The following is a 16,886-nucleotide window of genomic DNA, read 5'->3' on the forward strand; positions in this document are numbered from 1 at the left end:
GCCCCACTACCCTTTGGTTGCACATTCTCTTTGGTTTGGCTTGCTCTTTGGGGGGCACTCTACCCCATTTCCCTAGCCACCTTTCGGCACCATGATCTGCACAACACTTGAGAAGTCCCTTGACAAGCTCCACCCCATGCTGTCCCCCAACTTTGCCCTCCACCAGTGCTCCAAGACCAAAACTTTGCTTCCTCTGAATGATTTTCTTTCCTGTTCAATTTGGTTGTTAATCTGTAAGCTAGTAATAATTAAGGTCTTGATCCTGATATGTGACTCTAAAAGCACAAATAACCAACTCAACCAAGTCACTTAAACAGGAGGAGACATTCCCCTGAACCCAAAGGACTCTGGTTACAGTGGCCACTCGGGCCTCTCGAGCACACCCTTGGCCTCACTGTTAGGGAAGGGACGAGGCTGTGCTTCTGCTGCAGCTAGGATCAGAGAGAGACTTCATCCTATGTCTGGTGATTTTAACAGCTCTGTCACAGTACTTGATTTTACAGCTTCAAGAATTTCTTGTTCTTTAATATCATGAGTTTTGGTAATGTTTTATAAGTAATTTTCCCCATTTGATTTTTCTTTCATAAAGTCTCACAGAACAATGTTTATGATACAGCCATTTAATATATGTACAAATTGTAAAGAATATGTATAAATGTTTTACACAGATGTAAGAGCATGCAGAAGCCAACATAGAAACAAACTGTTAAAAACTGTACAGTAAATTTGAAAAGCACTTTTTCAAAACAACAAAAAGAGTGGTTTTTCTCAAATTAGCCTTTGAGCAAGTACTCCTCTGCCATTCTAAGTAGGTGGCACATTTCCCATCGAGCTCAAGGAATGGAGAAAAAGACAATGAAGTTCACCATGTGTTGGACTTCAGCCCCTGGAAAACTCTGGTGTTGGCTGATGCCAATACATCTGGGATGCTGTCAGCAAGAGATCTCAGGAGGCACCAGGGCTCAGAAGGCTGAGCAGCAGCACTGTTTTCCTGGTGATAGAGTCCCTAACTGGGAACCACACCAGGTAGAAACCACCTATGCACCCAGGAGGGAGGAAGGCATCTTTGGAGGTGCAGTGGTGGGAATCATGAAATGCAACAGATGCCTGGGAGATCAAGGATGGAATGATTCCTCACATGCTTATGAGTTTCTGCCCTGAAGTCTCACTCTTAGCCTTCTTGCAAAAAGTCCCTGTCATTGTGCCTCCCAGAAGACACACTGGACCCTCAGACATATAAGGCCCCAGCAGAACCAGTCCAAGAGTGTACTTAAATCCACATGGGTATGTGTGTGTGTTGGGGAATCACAGAGAATGTCTGTATTTGATATGGACTTCAGGGCCAGGGCCATCTGGGTTCCAACCCCAGCACCACTACTCACAAGCCCTGACTGTGGGCAAGTCAATTTATGTTCTCCGGGTCCCTGTGTCCTTGTTTATTAAGTGAGAATTTTATGCCTCTCAACACCTCTGTTTTTGTGCAACTGGCACACACAGGAATGGCTTGGTGAGCATGAAATCCTTCTCCTGTTTTTCTGCTGGTCAACAGCATCAGCCAAAAAGCTAAAGCTTATTTCTCTGAATTTTCTTCATTTTTAAATTTTTGTGTTTTTCTTTATTAAAGTTACACTTTTCTTGCAGAAGCTAAAATGTCATAGAACTAAACAAAAAGGGATAAATTTGCCTACAGTCCTACCCTCTTGAAATAATCACCATTACTAGTTGGGTAAACATTATTTCAGTTTCTTCTATGAATATGCCAATTTAAACTTATTTTCACATTATGTCCTGTTTCATATTCACATTATGTATTATATACCATGTAGAAGCTTCCAGATATCCTTACATGAGCCTTCTTTGTGTTCACTGGGTCTTTTCTAACGTCAGGCGTCTGTATGGATCAATTTAATTTAATACCAAGCAGGCTCTGTGCTGTCAGTGCAGAGCCCAACATGGGACTGGATCTCATGGACAGAGCCTGCTTGGTATTATCTCTCTCCCTGTCTCTCTGCCCCTCCCCTGCTCACACCCTCTCTTTCAAAATAAATTAAAAACTTAAAAAAAAAAAGCTGAAAACAGTCTTAAAATAAAAGTTAAAAATCCTTAAGCTACCAAATTATTCCTCAGCAACGGCTGGAAAGAACCTAAGTATGAACGAGTTAGCCTATATCTCACACCCAAACACATGTGCACACTGGTGTGAAACACACAGGTCTGTTCATTCACTCCACAAAACCTTTTTTTTAATTTTTAATTTGTGGGGCACCTGGGTGGTTCAGTCAGTTAAGGTCTGACTTTGGCTCAGCTCATGCTCTCACGGTCAGAAAGTTCGAGCCCCACGTGGGGCTCTATGCTAACAGCTCAGAGCCTGGAGCCTGCTTTGGATTCTGTGTCTCCTTCTCTCTCTGCCCCACCCCCACTTGTGCTCTGTCTCTCTCTGACTCTCAAAAATGAATAAATGTTAAAAAAAATTGATCTTTAATTTGAGGGGAAGGTAGAGAATCCCAACGACACAGGGCTTGATCTCACGAACCATGCGATCGTGACCTGAGCCAAAACTAAGTCGGATGCTTAACCAATTGAGCCACCCAGGTGCCCCTCCACCAATCTTTACACCTGCCCACCTGATTCTTGCCAGCAGTGGCTGGAAGTTGCAATTTTACCACAGAACCTTCAGGCCATGTGTGTGGCCTGAACATTGCCTCACCCTGTAGACCTCTGAGCAGGTCACAGGGAAAAAAAGCTAGCACACCCCAACACAAATGATCTCAGGAGCTAGTAGAGAGGCTGAGGGAGTAGTAATCTGGAGGATAATGCCCGAGGTACTGACAAATGGATTGTGGTTCTATTCACCATACTGGAGCTCCACAGAGACTGTAAAGAATAGCCTCTTAGTGGGGCACCTGGATGGCCCAGTGAGTTAAGTGTTTGACTCTTGGTTTTGGCTCAGGTCATGATCTCACAGTTTCATGAATCCAAGCCCCGTGTTGGGCTCTGCGCTGGATGCCCAGAGCCTGCTTGGGATTCTCTCTCTCTCCTTCTCTCTCTGCCCCTCCCCCACTTGCACTGTCTCTGTCTCTCTCAAAATAAGTAAATAAACATTAAAAATTAAAAAAAAAAAAAAAGAATAGCCTCCTAGCTTTGGGAGTTTAAAACCCAACTGAGGATAAGAAATAAATTTAGAAGAGAAGGAAAACATTTTCTATAATATATTATTAGATGTTCGATATTTTCTCTACATTATTTCCTTATCCTTACAATAGCCTCATGAGTGGAGTGTTCTGAGCCTCTAATTCTTGATGAAGAAACCTACTCAGCTTAAACTGTCAAGGTCACAGAACCTTGGTAGAGCCTGCTTTTAGAGCCAGATCTTTGTGGCTTTAAAACCCCCTTTTTTGCCCTCTACCATACTCCCTCCAAAAATAAAAATTAGCATGTGTATTATCTGGCAATTTAATTCCAGTCAACCACTTTGAAATCAGGTGTGCCATCCACGCTCCCATAGAGGGAAGCACTTACAGAATCGGAGCCTTGGGAACAAACCCTGGCGGATTTCCTAACACTTGGTTAGTGACTTGTTACAGGATCTTGATTAACATTTGGGAGGCCAAGAGCTTGAAAGACATGGATCAATTATGCAGTCTCTTTCTGTGCCAAATTGATTAAACAGTCCCTAAAAGAGAGGCTATGGGTCTTGGGTCTTCCTGACACTTTGAGAGATGAAAAGGGGACTCTAAGTTTGGGTTGTGAGAATAGTACCATCTCACCTGACAGCAGCTTGCAATGTCCTCAGGGACTAATGCCACATGATGCTGTCCAGGGAAGCAGCTATTCCTGACTGGTATACTGGGATCTGTGCTATAGAAAATCACTGATGGCCCAGAAATCCGTGTGTATTTCAAGCTAGTCCAACTCCAAAATATTTGTCACCCTACCCTTCCTCTCTTCTTCACTGAGCTTCACTTTCTTAGTCTCATGAAATCCCAGGGCTCACAAATATTCCCTCTGTTACACCAATGCAATGCACAATATTATAGCCCCAAAGTCCTCAAGTCCCACCAGCCTGCAATTAATTAGCTGCTGCAACAAATAAATCCCCAGATCTTACTGGCTTAACTCACTTGAGGTCTATTCCAATCCAGTGTTAAATCCAAAATTGGTATTCTTTTTTTTTTCAATGTTTATTTATTTTTGAGAGGTGGGGGAGAGTGAGAGAAAGCAGGGGGAGGGGCAGAGGGGGGGGGGGATGGAGGATCCAAAGCTGGCTCTGTGCTGAAAGCAATAAGCCTGATGTGGGGCTTGAACCCACGAACCATGAGATCATGACCTGAACTGAAGGTGGACGCTCAACCAACTGAGACACTCAGGTACCCCCGCCCTCCTAAAATGGGTATTCTTGAACAACAGACAGCTTTCCTCCAAGTAGTAATTTGGGGACCAGGCGCCTCCCATCTTGAGTCACCACTTTCAATACATGGCTTCCAGGATCATTTATCTATGTGCTTTAGGCTAGCAATTGGAGGGTTGTATGAGGTGGGGAGGGGGTGATTAGGGGCCTCACCCCAGAAGTGGAGCATATCACTTCTGTTCACATTCCATTGCCTAGAACTCCCTCACATGGCCATAGGTAACTGCAGGAGAGGCTGGAAACTGCAATGTACTGTTCTCAAGAAGTCCACCTGCTGCTCACATGAAGGCTGGCCTTCTCGATTGTGGCCAAGGTTACATAGGTCCATACCAGCAGTCAGACATTCCACAGAGCCATGCTTGCAAGATGCATGTTCTTCCAAACAGCTTCGCAAAAGGAAACATTAAAACTTATACATAAAAACTGGATCAACACTTCTGAGAACCTATAATAAAAGAAGGCTGGAGGATTAGGTGGAAGGAGGAAAAAAGTTGTAATGCTCAGATGTGGGTTTTTTGTTTTTTTCCTGTGCCTGAACATGGCAAGAGGCTTATTTACCCAAGGAAATCTCTACCTGTTAGTATTTCAGGTAATGTGACTGGATGAGGAATTCTAGGTAGTTCTGTGGAGACTGGGGGGGAGAAGTAGAGAAGATGCCAGTCCCCATTTCTAGACCAGACCCTGAGCCCTGTAACTTGGATATAAAATCTGGTGAATGGGAGTATGTAAGGAAAAGGCATAGACTGTGTGTGCAGAGTAGAGAGCTTGGGATTTGGATCAGAAGAACCTGAGTAGGAAGTTACTGGGGAGTAACTTCTTTTTGTGTGTGTAATGGAGATAACGTTTGAGAGTACTTTTTATTTTTAAAGGGGGTGGAGATAGTGTGTGTGTGTGTGTGTGTGTGTGTGTGTGTGTGTATGTTATTTTAAAGATCAATTTATGGGACACCTGGGTGGCTCAGTCCGTTAAGTGTCCAACTCTTGATTTCAGCTCAGGTCATGATCTCACTGTTCATGGGATCGAGACCCATGCTGGGCTCTGCACTGGAAATGGAGTCTGCTTGGGATTCTCTCTCTCTTTCTCTCTCTCTCTCTTTCTCTGACCCTCCTCCCTCACACTCTCTCTTTCTGTAAAAACATATTAATTTTTTTAATTAAAAAAAGCTCAATTATATATACTATTTAAAGTGTATATATATATATATATAAAATATCCAATATTTCTATGTAGTAGAGGTAAAATCTGGTAGTAGAGGTGCTTAATAAATGCTGATTCCCTTTCGCCCCACCCCATTTCCCTCTGCCATTCAAAGTGCCCTCTGTTCTTCAGGCAGTCTTGATTATTAGACGGAAGAAACTATTTCACTTGGGCTTGGAGAGCTTATGTGAAGATACACCATCACTCAATATTAAACACGGATCTCTCTAATCCAGAAAGGTCAACTGCCCATCAGGGCTTAAGCTTCCAAATACTTGTGACTTGACCAGGTTCCACACCCCAGCCCAGCTCAGTGGGAGGAAGGGTGTAAACCTCGGCCCATCTCTGCCCATCTGCCTGGTCATCACAGGAGACTCCACACAGCAGCGTGGCATGGGGGTGTCCTCCTTGCTGCCCCCTCCCCACTCTCAGCACAGAGTGCAGACTCTCACTCTCAGACTCTCAAGGAGATTGGCAAGTCCAGTCAGCTGCTGCTTGCTAGAGTCAGTGTAAGGAACTAGGTAGAAGGATGTGTGTGCAAAGATGAGGAGGAAGGAGAGAGACTGGGGAAGGCAGGGGCATAAGATGTTGCATCTGAAGAGGAAGCATAGGGTGGCATCTCATGCCATCTCTGCCTGTGCTCAGCCCTCCACCTGCACTCCCCTCCCTTCCCATGGTCCTCCTCTATTCCTGCATTCACTGCTGTATCACTGGCGCTCAGTGATACAGAATTCACTTCATGTAAAGGAGAAGCATGAGCCCATGTCTGTGTAAAGGAGAAGTGCTCACATCCGTGGGGTTTCAAAAAAGGTGGAGGAGGGGGGACTTGTGGGCTTCCCACCCTAGCAGCAATCATTAGAGATGAGGAAACCAGTGTCCTGTAAAGACAGCATGACTTATCCAACGTCACACAGTCATGACTCTGAGGCTTAAACTTGGGTGCACTTAGTTGTGAGCAATAATTCCTTTTTATTTTCTTTTACGTTTATCTATATATTTTGAGACAGAGACAGCAGTGAGCAGGAGAGGGGCAGAGAGGGAAACAGAAGATCCCATGCAGGCTCTGTACTGACAGCATGGAGTCCAAAGTGGGGCTCAAAGTTACAAAAACATGAGACAATGACTGGATCTGAAACCAAGAGTCTGACACTTAACCAACTGAGCCACACAGGCGCTCCAAGAATTCCTTTAAAAATTTTTTTTAATGTTTATTTTTATTTTTGAGAGAGAGAGAGAGAGAGACAGCTTATGAGTGGGGGAGGAGCAGAGAGAGAGGGAGACACAGAATCCCAAGCAGGCTCCAGGCTCTGAGCTGTCAGCACAGAGCCCGATGAGGGGCTGGAACCCACGAACCATGAGATCATGACCTGAGCCTAAGTCGAACGCTCGACTGACTGAACCACCCAGACGTCCCAAGAATTCCTTTTTAAATAATACCATCACTGATCCTGAAAACAGCAACCTTTATTGGGTGCTTGCTGTCTTCCAGACATTGTGCTGAATTATGGACATAATTATCTCACCAAATTCTCACCCGACACCATGGGGGCAGGTACTATTCTCATGCTCATTTTACAGGGGAGGAAACCGAGCCTCACAGGGGTTTGGTAACTTGTCTATGGTCACACCGCTACTGAGTGGGAGTCAGGATCTGACCCAGGTGATCCGGCTCCTGAACTCAGACTCTTGCCTGTTGCACGATCTAGATTTGGCACAGCACAGAGAGGTCTATGTGGGAAGGGACATGCTTAACATTCTCCTGGAGACCAGATGTTATCCTCAACCTTGGTCCCACGCTCTAATTTCAGAGCATAGGGAGCAGCAGAGCTGGTATTTGGAGCAGCTGAGTGTTCACTCTTCATTGCTGACCATGGGCTCTTTGTAAGCAAAGGCTCTCATTTGGAGGGGGAACTCTTAGGATGGGGATAGCCCCTTGTAGACAATGGCTATCCTCTTTACTACCTTGTAGAGAAATGATGTAAGATTGTGACTTCGTTGATCCTCCTCTGGCAAATGTCTGTTTAGGCAAAACTTGGTCACATGCTAAGTTTCCTGACCTCTAGATGGGCATCATGAACCCACATACAGTTGTTGAGCCAACAGTAATACCTACGTAAGCCCTAGAAGTCTCTTCATGGTTCAGCTTATATTTTGCAGCAGAGTAGAATATGGGCAGATTCTGATTTCCCTTTCTTTTATGATATTTCCTTAATGAACTGATACATTTTTGCATGGACTGTGTATAAGTGCCCTGTTCTAGGGAATAGAAAGGCATACATTCCCTTTCATAGAAATTAATAATGATAGTAGCTGCCAGTTTTGAAGACTCTGCCAGGAATAGATGTGTGTACATATATGTTCATTTAATCTGCCCAACAGGCCATTGAGGTAGGAATTATAATGCCTGCTTTGCAGATGAGGAAGTGAGGCTCAGAAAGGGAAATTAATTTCCCCAAGTTTACACAGCTACCAAGTAGTGGAGCCAGATACAAACCAGATCTGTTGCACCCCAGAGTCCTCACTCTCATGCACTGGGCTATACTCACGTCGGCCTTTGTGAACAGCCAGAAATAAGGGCCATATTGCTCTTCCTCAGCTCTTTTAAAGCCAAAGTTACAGTTTTAGGTGGATGGGCCCTACCTTTAACCTGGTTGGGCATCAGAGTCCTCCATAGCAAGCAGCTTAGCACAAAGCAATTGTGTTCTGCTGATGAAATGGTAACACCATGCCTGTTGCTGTGTCCTTAAAAGCCCATTTACCTGTGTCTCCGAGAGAAGTCAAGAACTTGGACCTAGCCTGACAGGAATGTGCACCAGTTAAGAGCAGCCTTTGAGGTTTGATAATAATGCCTGTCTGTATTGGAAACCATATGGGATGTCTTCCTAATTACAATGGCTCCCTGAATGCCACCCCCACCTCTCTCTCTCTCTCTCTCTCTCTCTCTCTCTCTCTCTCTCTCACACACACACACACACACACACACACACACACACCTCAGCAGCTTTGTATTATAGGGTGGGGGGCAGGGAGCATTTGACAATCAAATTCTCTCCTGCAGCATTCCAAATTTGAGATTGAGAAAATCTAATACTTTCTGGATTGAACTTAAATTTAGGGTTCCAGAATGGTCACATTCCCTCCAACATATGGTTTGAGAAACAGCAAGATCTACAACTGGGAACACTTTGAAGGTTGACGATTTGGGGGGGGCAGATTAGGAGTACAATCAAGTTTAAATGCAAATGGAACTCCCCTTGGTAGGCCCAGGGTGATGCGGGGGGGGGGGGGGGGGGGCGGCAAATGACATTTGCTTAAAGTTTGTTTGCATGAACAGAATATTTTCTTTGTCTCAGACCAGCAGGGGTGCCATAGAATGTTTACTTCCTCCTTTGTAAGGGCAAACCCACCTTGTTCATGCCACATCCCCAGCATTTAGCACAGGGCGTGGTACATAGTCAGAGATCAATAAGGATTTTCCTAAAACCTGAATGCGATTTTTTAATATACTAATGTTAGTACTGGCCCACTCACATCCCCAGGAAGTGACCACATGGAAGGATTCAAACAGAAGTTTATCCAGCTCCAAAGCCGTGTCCTTCCTGTCATTAGTGCCCTTATGGGGCTTCCAATTTGGCAAATAAAGGACACCCTATGGGTCCTGTTCACACCCAATCTCAACCCCATGTCCCCTCTCTCCTGCCCTTCTCTCTGTCCCCACCCATTAGCCAAAACTCCCATGCATTTATCACTGTCTCTACTGTGGGTTCACTTAATAGTTATTGAGCACAATAAATACTTATCATTGAAGCACAGAAGACAAGAGATAAAGAAGACCGCTCCCCCACCCTAGCCATCAGGATATTCACAGGAGAGAAATGTAAAAATAATAATAATTGCAACACAGTGTGCTAAGTGCTATGACCAGACAAGTATATAGACAACGTTACCTCTCCCAAGGGTGGGGATTGAGGAAAGTTTTGGCGGTGACATTTGTGCTAAGCCTTGTGAGATGTGGTAGAGAAAGAAAGGGAAATGGTGTTCCAAGTTCAAGGAACAGCTTGAACTGAGCATGAAGTACCTGGCAAGGAGCAGCAGCCAGAGCATCCCAGAGTGCCTGAGGGTGAGGAGGAAGACAGGAGGCAGGGAGGCAGGCTGGGGCCCCACTGCCAAGGCTCTGAAGGCCCCACTCAGTTTGGAGTAGCCCAAAGGACAAACAAAGCAGGTTCTTGGGGCACCAGCAAAACAGGGCACCCAAAATAAAATCAGAAAAGAGGACATCTAAAAAGAAACAAGTTTAATTTCAACACACCTTTGAGGTTTGTTGAAATTTCAAAATTATTTCAAAATATGTTTTTATTTCATGGTTAAGCACTTTCTTAAAATTTGCGGTTACATATAGAGAACATCTCTATCATTTGTTCAGTGTTTAGGGCCTCTTTAAGGTTTCTTTCTGGCTCTGACTCTGTTTCAGAAATTGGACACCAACCAGCCTCAGCTTTGGGATAGGCAGGGTTGTGTTGAGGCAGTTTTGCAGAATTGCTTCATGAATAACCTATAGTTATTCATGCACCCCCTAACCTACCCAGGAGTACTAGCAATTTATGAGGTCAGTTGTTTGTCCAAAGGACCTCTCCCTGGTGGCATTTCAGAAACTGTGAGAAATGAAGCAAGGTAGGGAGGGTCTCTTCCTGTAGCCCTAGAATTAGAACCCAGGCCCCTGGCGAAATGACAAGGACTCTACTACTCTCTAAAGAGAAGTCAACCATATTGCTAAAGCCATAAGAATCTGCAAACTGGTCCTGCCATGCCCAAGCAGCTGAGTCATCCTTATCCCATGTTAAGTAAGACATCTTATGGGACACGATGTTCACGGCCAGAAGTTACACACACCTCTGCCTTCGCCTACTGCCACTGGGGAGGGAAGGAGGACATATTCCTCCAAAAAGCCGAGGGGAGTACAGATTTCAGAAAATCACTTATCTAGCTGAGGAGTGCTTACAAGAAGGGGGAAATGAACTCTCACTCCCCACCTGGTTGGTTACTGCAGCTACCCGGCATCCCCCAATCCCACCGCAGTGCTGTCTGATGAGAAACATCCTGGAAGAGCCTAACACATATACTGAGAGTTAGGGTTCTCGGAAAAGAAGGTGGACAAGATGAAGTGAAACTCTACACCAAGAGAACGACATATATCGTGTCGGCAAAGACCACCACAAGTGCCTAAATCAGACCAAGCCAGGAGACTAAGGTGGCCTCCTTCCCACCAGCAGGTGACCTAGGAGCACCCTTGCTGGTTCTTCTGACTCTCCCTGTCCTCAATACCAAAGGCCCTAGGCCCAGAGCAGACAGGGGAGATGTCAAAGAAGGGGCTGCGCCCTTGCTAACACCCAGTTCCTAGATTGTGATTTCTACAGGGATGTATTCCATGCCTGGCATGTGTCTGGCCCATAGGAGATGTTTCTTTGTGTTTAAAAAAAAAAAAGGAATGAGTGGATAAAGTACATAATAAAGGCCAGGGCCCACCCCCCACCCCACTCCACCCCTTTCTCTGTCACTCATAGCTTACCTGCTTCAGGAGACTCTTGTCTGCCAGAGGAGGGTGTTCCTTTGGGTCAGAGACTTGCCTAGGCAACAAGGAGGAGTTACCCAGGATACCTACTGGTGTGAGTTTTTCAGAAGTAGTTTCTGGGCAGGGCTTAAGGCTCTCACCTCCCTAGTCCCACCCCTGACCTTGCATTCTAATTCGGGGGTGGGGGTGGAAGAGTATAAATTTCAGCCATTCTCTGCCTTGCTGCCTTTCTGCCAAAGACTTTCTACAGCAACATGAAGGTGGGGGGCTTCCTCCTCCTGGTGATGCTCATCACCCTCAGCTTGGAGGTGCAGGAGCTCCAGGCTGCAGTGAGGCCACTGAAATTGTTGGGTGAGTCCAGGCAGAAGACAGCTCTGTTCTCTGAATGAGGGAGCTGGAAAGTGGGCCAGCAGGGACCGGTGTGTGCAGGGGGAGGAGGGAAGAAAGGAGAAAAGGAAAGATGTTCTAGTCAAGGAGCCATCTTGACCGCATAAATCTCTCTCCCTCTGCTTCCACTCTTCCCCCTCCTTTCCTCGGGTCATCCCTTCATCCGGACTCTCCCCACCCTTCCCTTTTTGCTGCCCCATCATCTCTTCCATCTCCCCCAGCATCTCTCTCCCCATGGGTTTCTTGGCCTTTTGCAACAAATAAATCAGACTAGAGAACACATTGTCTTAGTCACATTATACACAAATCATCTCGATCTCCGCTTTTCCCTTTACCACCAACATTCTCAAAGGAGCCATCTTAACTCTCTGCCCCTACTTCCCCACAACTCATTCCTTCACACCCTGAAGACTGACTGTCGCCCTTTCTGTCCTCATCAGTCTCCAGAAACTTTGCTCCCAGGATCTGCTGGCAAATCTCTTGACGCTCCTCGGCAGCGAAAGCCTGTAACCTCTGCATCTGACATGGTTTGCTGCCCAGTCAATCCTCAAACTTTCTTCTCTCTTGGATTCTCTTCACTGTAGCTCCTGCTTCTCCCTAAATATTCCTGGGTTCTCACTTACTCCCCTCTCTTCTTTGCTGTCCTCCTCCCCCCTCCATTAAACCAGTTGCCAAATACCGTCCATTCTTTGAAATTGTTTCTTGCATGTGTTCCTTCCTTTCCCCTCCCCATTGCCACACAGCACTTCCAGCCCTGACTACCCCATGCTTGGGCCAGTGCCCAAGTTTCCTGACCGCACCCCCTGACCCTCTTTCCCTTCTGAGGTTTGCTTGCTCACTGAATCCTGGTCCATTTTATGCCCTCACACCAGAATAATCTTTGTAAGCAAACTGCAGTCATATCCCTCCCTTGGCCTACCAAATGGAATCCAAACTCGTCAGGTCCTCAAGATCTGACCCCAGTAACTTTGTCCCCTACCTGTTTGTCCTGCTTGACATCCAGCTGCTCCCGTGTACTTCTCCAGCCTCACATTTGCCAGTCCTCCTGTATTCCTTGCATTCCAGGCCGAGCAGTGAGGAGAGGAGACGCCTAGAGTGCAATATTGAAGGAGACGTTCACTCTCACGTTGTGCAAGTGGCTCCTTAAACTTTGTGCCCTGGATGCCTCACATGCCTGCATTTCCCCTTGTGAACTTTTGCTAGTAATTCTTTTTCCTTCTCACAAGACTCTACCACCACCACCACCCCCCCCATGCCCCCGCCCCGTCAAGTCTGCCTTAAAAAGATTCCTGTACTTCAAGACTCACCTTTTGTGGTTAATCTAACTGGAAATAATGTCCTCCCTCCTCTGAGCCCCTTTTCCTTTGGATATACCTCTCTCAGGACACCTGTCACATACTGCTTTGTTTTTAGTACTTCATTTTTAAAAAATATTTTAATGTTTGCTTATTTTTGAGAGAAAGAGAGTGGGAAGGGGCAGAGAGAGAGAGGGACAGGGGATCCAAAGCAGGCTCTGTGCTGACAGCACAGCCAGATGTGGGGCTCGAACCCATGAACCAAAGTTGGACACTTAACTGACTGAGCCACCCAGGCACCCTGTTGTTAGTACTTTAAACACAAGTCTTATCTCTGTTGTTAGATTCTAAGCTGCTTTAAGATAGTGACTCTACCTGACATCTTTTCTTTTAACTGTTTTTTAAAAATGTTTATTTATTTTTGAGAGAGAGAGAGAGAGAGAAAGAGAGGGGGCATGATGTGGGGAGAAGCAGAGAGAGAGGGAGACACAGAATCTGAAACAGGTTCCAGGCTCTGAGCTGTCAGCACAGAGCCCAACCCAGGGCCCAAACTCACAAACCACGAGATCATGACCTGAGCCAAAGTTGGGTGCTCAACCCACTGAGCCACCCAGGCACCCCTTAAATCTTTATATTTTCTGAATAACTTAGCTCTATGCTTCATACACAGCAAAGATCAACAGATTTAAGGAGAGGGGCAAAGTCTTCAACCATCTCACCATATATCAACAACAGCAAACAGAAGCAGGGAGGGATCGTACTGACTTTCTCTGAGGTCTGCAAGTATATTATAGACATCCCACCAGGCTCCCTTCTTATACTCTTAAACATTGCTAGTCATCACAGGATTCTTTTCCTGTTGATCCTGGACAAGATGCCCCAGACTTCTCATCTCTGTTGATCAGACTTGACACTGGAGAATGAACTTCATTTCCCCTGCTAGATCTAAGAGCTCCATTTTACATATGAGGAAACAAGAGCCCAGAGAAGTCCAGACAGAATCAGGTAGAGAAACCCCTGAGTAGAAGGAAAAGCACAGCACACATTCATCCAGAGCTCTGCATACATTTAGCTAGAAGTTCCTGTGGGGTCTTAACTGGCTTCTTGGACCTATTTCATTGGTTCTCAAAGACTAACTGTGAGGCTCTGGGAACCTAGGGGGCCTCCACTCAGGTCAGGAGTGACTCCTTGACATTTGGCAATGTGCACTTCATCTCAGAGTCTGTTTCACCATGTGGGACGGCAGAGGGAGCTTGGCCTAGGGGTCAGGCTGGTCTGGGTTCAATTCCATTTCTGTACCTACAGAGGTGGGCAATTCACCTCTGTGCACACCAGTCACCACACTTATTAAGTGAGGTTAATCAGATTCACTGCACAGGGTGACAGCAAGGCACCCTGGATGGCATTTGCTTAATGTGAGTCTCCTCTTTTCTGCCCTTTTCCCTGCAAAGTAGGGAAGTGAGGACATTTGAGTGGGCTTCTTTGCACTTCCCTTCTGCAAATACAATGATTCTCTTCTTTAAAGTAGGCCTTACTTTATTGTGATTATGTGAATGTATTGTCTTTGAAATATATAAGATGTTAAAGAGTATTATTCTGTAATTATTTAAAAATTCCATATTTATTGAATTGAATTTATTGAATTTATTTATTTATTGTCTTTAACTGAAATATATAAGATGTTAAAGAGTATTATTCTGTAATTATTTAAAAATTCCATATTTATTGAATTGAAAGAAGAAAGTGGAACTAGCCGCTTCAGTCAAGGGCTGTCCTCTCTGATACCTGGGCTTAAAACAAGGTGGTCTGTTCTAACATAGGTAGCTGCATTGAGGAATGCAGTGGTGACTGGGATTGTGATCCAGATGAACACTGTGTCAGCAATGGGTGTGGCCACGTCTGTGTTCCAGCCTAAGGACAGGTGAAAACATCAGGCCCTTCCCTGCTTTCTCAAACCTTGTCCAACCTAAGGAGGCTGGCTCTGGTGGGACTTTCCAGAGCTGGGTGGAACAGAAGCCAATCATTCTGTGGCCTCTCCCTCTTTACACCCTTCTCAAGAAAAAGAAGCATCCATCACAGGATGGTAGCTTCCAAACCTTTAAAATAATTTCATTACCCAATATATCCAGAAGAGAAATCAGACTATTTATTTGAACAAAAAGAACATTAAAATCAGTCACATTATGCCCCATCCCCAAATGATATCTGTTTAATACTTTGGTGCATATTTTAAACACACACATGCAAATACATAATATACATACATATATATTATATATATAATATATGTACATGTTATATATATTAATATATGTATATATTATATATATATTGAAATGAGATAATTTGTGTCTATTTTGATTTCTTAATTATTTCACTTAGAAAATAGCTATTTTCTAATACAACTTTTAACAATACCAATGTTTCTATACCATCGTCAACAGGCATAAGGCTGTTATATCTGTAACAGCCTTATAAAAAAGTTCATCATATATTTTCATATACTTAGTAACCCCCATTAATACACACTTGATATGTTTATTATTTATTTTATTAATACAGTTGCAATGAATACTAAATTGGTATACATGCCCTTATTAACTTCCTTGGGATAAATTCTAAGAATTATAATTTATGGCCCAAGAGTATGTTCATTTTATTTATTTTTCAATATATGAAGTTTATTGTCAAATTGGTTTCCATACAACACCCAGTGCTCATCCCAAAAGGTGCCCTCCTCAATACCCATCACCCCCCCTCCCCCCCCCCCCCCCCCCATCAACCCTCAGTTTGTTCTCAGTTTTTAACAGTCTCTTATGCTTTGGCTCTCTTCCACTCTAACCTTTTTTTTTTTCCTTCCCCTCCCCCATGGGTTTCTGTTAAGTTTCTTGGGATCCACATAAGAGTGAAACCATATGATATCTGTCTTTCTCTGAATGGCTTATTTCACTTAGCATAACACTCTCCAGTTCCATCCATGTTGCTACAAAGGGTCATATTTCATTCCTTCTCATTGCCACGTAGTACTCCATTGTGTATATAAACCACAATTTCTTTATCCATTCATCAGTTGAAGGACATTTAGGCTCTTTCCATAATTTGGCTATTGTTGAGAGTGCTGCTATAAACATTGGGGTACAAGTGCCCCTATGCATCAGCACTCCTGTATCCCTTGGGTAAATTCCTAGCAGTGCTATTGCTGGGTCATAGGGTAGGTCTATTTTTAATTTTTTGAGGAACCTCCACACTGTTTTCCAGAGTGGCTGCACCAATTTGCATTCCCACCAACAGTGCAAGAGGGTTCCCGTTTCTCCACATCCTCGCCAGCATCTATAGTCTCCTGATTTGTTCATTTTGGCCACGCTGAGAGTATGTTCATTTTAAACCTCTGATGCACACTGCCAGATTAGCCCATGAGAACCCCTTTCCTGTAGAAAAATTTCAGGGTCCTCATGTGATATTTTTAGTAGCCATCAAATGAAAAAAAATGCATAATGGAAAGCTACCATGATTCAGTCTTGATTATAAATTAGGTTGTATTTATTAATTAACGTAATAACTAACACAACAGAATCAACATAAACTTCAGAAGTAAGCCATTTGTGTTCAGAAGTTACTATTTGTCCAATCCACCCACAATCCTTGGGATGCTTTTAGCCTTGCTCGCTCTTTTCAGGTGCTTGTTGATTCCCAAAACTGGGAACTTTCACCTCTCAACTGCAGTCTGTGACCCTAGGTCACAAAAACAGCAGGTCTCATGCATAATTTTTTTTGTCCATTTTTCAGATGAAGATTTATCTTAAGGGTCATCCTTCTCTAATAATTTCTCATCACTTCCTATCTTCAAAGATGTGACTGGAACTCCTTGCCCTGGAAGACAGATGAAAATGGGGACCTGTGGATGGAGATTACATGTGGTGGGGAAGGAAAAAGAGTCACTTCTTTCAATAAATCATCATTGTTAAAAGTACCCACACTGCTTGAGTTATTTGGTTAGGGGTGATGATGAGGTGGGGGAACCATTTGCTCA

At 44.5% G+C, this 16,886-nt stretch overlaps 1 protein-coding gene across 2 annotated transcripts in view; it reads left to right on the plus strand.

The window, feature by feature from the left end:
• The window catches only part of LOC115501027 (WAP four-disulfide core domain protein 18-like), a 47,682-nt gene extending 30,856 nt beyond the window's left edge, over positions 1 to 16,826 (plus strand). The window contains exons 1-3 of one of the 2 annotated variants that reach the window (XR_003964704.1): positions 11,393 to 11,525; positions 14,677 to 14,777; positions 16,643 to 16,826. Coding sequence is in view for 1 of the 2 variants with exons in the window: in XM_030295852.1 (XP_030151712.1) it covers positions 14,677 to 14,777; positions 16,643 to 16,646 (105 nt within the window). In the remaining variant the exon portion in view is untranslated. Of the gene's footprint in view, positions 1 to 11,392; positions 11,526 to 14,676; positions 14,778 to 16,642 lie in introns of those variants that run through there. The other variant, XM_030295852.1, reaches the window with a different exon arrangement.
• Positions 16,827 to 16,886: the final 60 nt, after the last annotated feature.

Source organism: Lynx canadensis, chromosome E1 (genome assembly GCF_007474595.2).
Source record: "Lynx canadensis isolate LIC74 chromosome E1, mLynCan4.pri.v2, whole genome shotgun sequence".
NCBI lineage: Eukaryota > Metazoa > Chordata > Mammalia > Carnivora > Felidae > Lynx > Lynx canadensis.